This window comes from Haliotis asinina, chromosome 6, assembly GCF_037392515.1.
Source record: "Haliotis asinina isolate JCU_RB_2024 chromosome 6, JCU_Hal_asi_v2, whole genome shotgun sequence".
NCBI lineage: Eukaryota > Metazoa > Mollusca > Gastropoda > Lepetellida > Haliotidae > Haliotis > Haliotis asinina.
Genome location: NC_090285.1, coordinates 39,428,851 through 39,434,850, shown reverse-complemented (window position 1 = coordinate 39,434,850; position 6,000 = coordinate 39,428,851). Strand labels below are relative to the sequence as shown.

Genomic DNA, 6,000 nt, shown 5'->3' with positions numbered 1-6,000 from the left:
CTACAAGCCCATGTCGTCCATCTCACGAGACATCTGGCACACAACGCATGGTCCACAGCACATGACGGCAAGACAGTCTTTACAGATTGTACCCTGAAAATGAAACAGGAGCATTCATTCGCTGATTTTGGAACAGTGGAGTGCACAGTCATGAAGGTCAAGTCAAGTGAGGACTCAAAGTCGGTCGTCTGATAAAGGGATCCGGCAGTCGCCCCCGAGATGTAGAAGACCCAAGAGCCGGAGGACTTGAGTTTGATTTCCATAATGGCATGTTACCATTCGACTGCAGTGAAGAAATTTACTCTCAAATATTCACAATCGTGCCAAGACCACAACTTCAGCAAATCTCGGTGCGGCTAGTGGAGACACGTGTACAATTCGGGTTAGCTCGAGGTGTTGCTACTTACCGAAATCCCACCCATGGTTCTGACTTTGGTTCTCATGGCAACAAGGGATCCGAAAACACAGAAGGGCATCATACAACATTCATCCATTCTCTGGGCTAGACGGCACAGCATGCACGGCAGACAACACCACGTACAGAGACCTGGACAGAAGTAATCACTGTTACATGTGTACCATCGCAACACTATTGTAAACTGTTTTAGGCCCTTAGGCGCGAAATCACATTTCAAAGCGCGGCATTACTACACATGTGTGTTGGACAGAATCATTCACAGGCGTTCATATTAGTGCGAACCAAAGAAGATCCAAGCGCCTAAACATATGTAAGAAAAAAAACACTTCTCGCATATTTTTGATTAGGCTGGAGTATTCGATTCAGTATGTATTGAATGCACGCTACCGGCGAGTGAAATGAGAACAAGGTGAGAAACAAACTGACGGGCAAAAGAAAATATACCAAATTTCGGATTTCAGTATTTTAAATTTTTGAACTGAATGTTCTTTCCAGGTTACATGAACATGTCTCAAAAATACAACACACATCATTTTGAGCACGAGTTATGTGAAAATGCACTGGTTCATGCGAAAATCAGTTTCAGTGATGAAAAATGTAATGCACGAGCATCGCATGGTGGAAATAGTAGTGGGTTTAAAACCTTGCAGTCAATGTTCCAAGACCATAAACAAGAAGATTACTGCAACCAATATGCCGAGATTGACTGCAGATCAGCGCGAGAGGGGGATTGGAATGCTCCAACTGAGGGCCAAGCATTCTCATGTGGCAAGAATCTTTGGTTGCACTCGAACAACAATAACAAGGCTGCAGACAAGACTGAGACAAACAGGTAGCACTACTGACAGACCAAGGAGGGGCAGACCACGAGTTCCCACCGACAATGAAGACCGGTACCTGCGTTTATTGCATCTTCGTAATCTCTTCATCACTGTGACGTCATCAGCCGCACCATCGTTGAATCATGTGGTCAGTCGAAGAACAGTTCCCAGACGACTGAGACATTATGGTATTCGTGCTTATCGACCATTCCGTGTGATGGCCTTGACCCCTCGTCATCGCCGAGGAAAGCAACGACGCACAGCAGTTATACGACATGGCTAAGGAGTGGATACAGCTGATACTTAGAGTAGGACGGAAAAGGAAGGGGTGTTTATCTAAGAACATCACGCCCTACATGCACTGTTTAGTGTACCATGTCACTGTGTTCATGTCGAGGCACGGGAACATTGGTAGGTTCAGTGGACAGGCTCTAGAAAAAATGAATGATGACATCAAAAGGATTCATCAACAGAAAACCCAAAAGTGGGATGGTCCCATTGAGACTATGACTGTCCGAAAACGCGTTGAAAGTCGGTCACACTTGGCGCGACCAAAACGACAGTACACTAAACGTAAGCTTGAGTACTGGGAATCTGAGTTACAAGAGGCCAGAAGTGCGAAAAGGGCTGCTATACAGTATGACATCAGAAATGTCATCCCCAGTACTCAACCACCTTTAGATGACCTGAGCGTGGCTGACTTGAGAGACAAACTTGCCTCACTTGGAGTACACACTAAAGTGTCCTCTCGGGAAAAACTGATTGACATGATCAGTTCAGTTGATATGGATTAAATGCTTTCCCAAACTGTACATTAACTTCAAAGTTCATTGATATGTTTCGCATTTTCTTGAAATGTATTGTGTATAATGCAATGTCATATGATTCTGATTTGTGTCTGCTTATGTTGTGAATACATCTATTGGAAACAATGTTTATTATTTAAAAACTGTGACTCGCAATGAAATACGGTGTTATTATAGAGAACCGGATGCACTCACTGTCCGGCTTAATTGCCTTCCCTGCTGGGCTACCTAGCCAGGATCAACACATCTGTATGTGCACTTGTGCCCGAGTAAAGGGATATAACTCCACACAAGACATATGTCTTATACCTATGGTTAATAAACATTCAAAAATAACTATGAAGGTGTTTTTTATCACTACTGAAAATTTCCATATACATTGAAAATATGTGGATTGTTATAATATTGCTGGAACAGTTTTCCTGTCAACATTAATGAACGAATGGTTGATCTCTAAAGTTCGGTGTTTTCAATGAAAATGGTGAATTAGGTTTGTATCTAGAGGCAGCGTGGGACTCATTTTCAAAGTAGTTCTAACTATCTTCCTAATGCTATTAACAGTTCCAACTTACATAATCATACAGACATAATGTCCAATAATATGAATCTAGAGGGACATATTCTGAATACTTGAAGCTAAGTGACGTAGACAAGTTCTTAACTACAGGTCCTCTTTATCTATCACCATTTTACGGTTGGGTGATTTCAGTTCTGGTGTGATCCCCTTGGCACAGATTCTTGGGTATGACGTGACAAACTCAGGTGGGTCCGCACTGTGCAGCATTGACAGAATCGGAATTGGCAACGAATTCTGTTTACCGATGAAAACCGTTTTCAGTTATTCCTTGCAGATGTTCGGGCTCGAGTCTACCGTCGTAGAGGTGAGAGAACAGCGCCCTGCTGCATTCAAGAGACGATTCCTTTTGGTGGAGAGGGTGTCATGATCTGGGGCGGCATATGCAGAGATTTGACGACACAGCTGGTAGTGTTCGATGCAAACATAACAGCCCAGCGTTACATTGATCAAGTTTTGCGTCCTGTTGTGCTGCCATTCTTACAGCAACATCGGCGTGTCATGTTTCAGCCAGATAACGCCAGCCCCACACTGCCAGGATTGTACAGGACTTTCGCCAGCATAACAACATGGCCAGTTCGATCCCCAGAGATCTCGCCGATTTTACACTTGAGTGATCACCTAGACAGAAATATTCGTTCACGTAACCCACTACCTGCAAATCGCCAAGACTTGGTAAATGCATTGATAGTGAAGTGGCAGGCCATTGGAAACAACGTTATTAAGCGATTATTATTATTATTATTAGACGTCGTGTTCAAGCATGCGTCGATGCATATGGAGGACATACTCGTTACTGACACTGAATTGTGTCGGATAATGACTCCTTTGATCTGATCTGATCTGATCTGATCATTTCAACAAGCTCCAATAAGTCTGTTAACAAACTGCAAATTTACAAATCACACCTTCTTCATTTCTGTACCTTTCTAATGTCAACCCCAAATGCTGTAAATTTTATGAATATCCATTGACAAATGAGTTGTTGAACAATTACACAACGTTTGACATTTCTTCGCGTTATATTTTCCCAGAGACAATTTTGTATTGGTGTAGTTTCTTTTGCCCGTCAGTCTGTAAAGGGCTTCTAAAACGCAAGAATGTGCAAGAATGACTTGAGTCGCTTGACCGGTTAGAATAGTAAGTACTATTAATAAGTATGTGCAGATTAAACAGCGATGAAGTGGGGCGTTATTTTAATTGAACTTGAAGTATTTGCATAGGTGTTAGTAAAACTCTCTTCCGCAACTGGATCGAAATTCGACACATTCGTTCCAAATAACATCATTTGAATAAATATGAACAACTATATCGAGAATTTACCGTGATCATGCTAGAAATAATCCGAAAGGAGGCCCTCATATTTTACCTTATACTAATTTGACGGATGTTTAATCACCTGGCTGGCTTACACAGGTGTTTACTTACATGAACCGCAGTCGGATGCGCAACCGAACATGCCCGTTGACCAGTCTCGATGACCTTCCGGTCTGACCAGAAGGTTGGGGTTTCCGGTGGGCTGAGTGACGACCGCCATTGTTGTTAAGGAGATGAGAGCTGCAGGCTGCTACTGGAAGTAAAAAGAAACGCTGGGAAACGCAACCATTTGTCATTTTCTTGGATTACAGTTAACTTAAAAAGGTAACATTAAAACGAGTGAGTTTAGGTTTACGCCACACTCAGCAATATTCCAGCTATATAACGGCGGTCTGTAAATAATCGAGTCTGGACTAGACAATCCAGTGATCAACAACATGAGTATCGATCTGCGCAATTTGGAACCGATGACATGTGTCAACCAAGTCAGCAAGCCTGACCACCACATCCCGTTAGTCGCCTCTTACGACAAGCATAGTCGCCTTTTATGGCAAGCATGGGTTGCTGAAGGCCTATTCTACCCCGGGGAAAATTAAAACGAAAATGACTCAAATGTGGTAGATGACAAGTAATCGTGTTTCACCTCTCCCATTAATCTTGATTTTATAGTTGCCATATAAAACGTTACTTTTCCAAAAGGTGAGCACAGAATATTCATCTCACTGAGTGGAAAGAAACATATATGATTATAGATAGAAGTCTTAAATATTGTATGTCCTGTGTCTCCGGTTGTAGAAAGAGCGTGTCGGGGTGTGACAATGACAGTAAAAACAAACATTTAAACCCATATGAATTATTTGTATAGCCAATGCTTTGGCAGAATGAAAAGATGTCCGAATAACATCCCAAATGCAAGTTTGGATTTTGTAATCACCATTAAATTCAGCTGAGCCATGTGGTGTTTTCTAACGTTCCAAACACGTCTGTCGTTCCAGTGAACACAGGTAGACACCGTCGTTGATTTCAATTTGATTCTCCATTTCGTGGTTTAGTCCACACACATTTCAATATTAGTGTACCTGTCACAGATACCATTAAGAGGGGAGTGTACAGGTATAGCTTCACGAGATGACATAAATATACTCTCACTTTTCGTAATTTAGTCCACATATGCACACACAGTTCAACTTACCTGTCGCAGGTACCGCCTCAAGGGAGTATAGTAGTATATCGACGTAAGGGGGCATACATATACTCCAACGAGAAGCAATTGTGCAATAGAATGGCGTCACCGGTAATGGTACAAAAAAGTGTAGTGGTTTTGGTTGCTGGGTATGGCAGTGTGTTGTGAGACTAAACAGAACTGTCGACAGGTTCTGAATAGTTTTGAATTTAAACGAGCAAAGAGGGTGTGGTGTGGATCTATTCTCTCTTGGATCACGTCGGGATTTTCCATGAAATGCTCTCTTAGTCAAACGACTGTTGTGTGTAAGGGCTAGGTAGAGAAGTTAACTGAGACAACAACTGTTGTCTCAAAGATTTGATTTGGACACGTCATACGTATTTGTCGCCTACTGTATTTTACAACGCGGTGGATTAGTAAGATCCATATAAGTACGCATATAGTAAGATGGAGATTAATGCTTGTTTGTTGAGGTGGGATTGAGAGGATTCAGTACGTCATGAAATCAGAAAACGAGACATGTACTCAGCTCCATTTGTAGTGAATGAGTAATATTTTACTTTCAGCAATATTCCAGCAATATCATGCATGTGGCGGGGGACACCAGAAATGGGCTTCAGACATTGTACTCGTGCACAATTGAATCGGACCCGGGTGTGACGAGCGAACGCTTCAACCACTTGGCTGCCCCGCCGCCCCTATCTTCAACATTTCAAGCGCAACTCGAGGCATATCACATCGTTCTCAGTCTCCATTACCCCTGTCAGTTTCCGGTTCAGCGGACTGAAGGAACAAGACTATACAGAAATAAATAAGAAATATCAAATTGCCTAATTTTACCAATAAATTGTTGCAGATTATTTATTTTATATGTCGTCATT

At 42.2% G+C, this 6,000-nt stretch overlaps 1 protein-coding gene across 1 annotated transcript; it reads right to left on the bottom strand.

Annotated features, from left to right (window-relative positions):
• On the bottom strand, nt 1-4,185 carry LOC137287659 (placenta-specific gene 8 protein-like). The gene is made up of 3 exons (XM_067820040.1): nt 4,048-4,185; nt 408-547; nt 1-93 (listed from the first exon to the last, which is right to left on the bottom strand). Exons 1-3 carry the CDS (start codon nt 4,154-4,156, stop codon nt 1-3), a joined length of 342 nt encoding a protein of 113 aa, XP_067676141.1. The 5' UTR covers nt 4,157-4,185.
• Nucleotides 4,186-6,000: the final 1,815 nt, after the last annotated feature.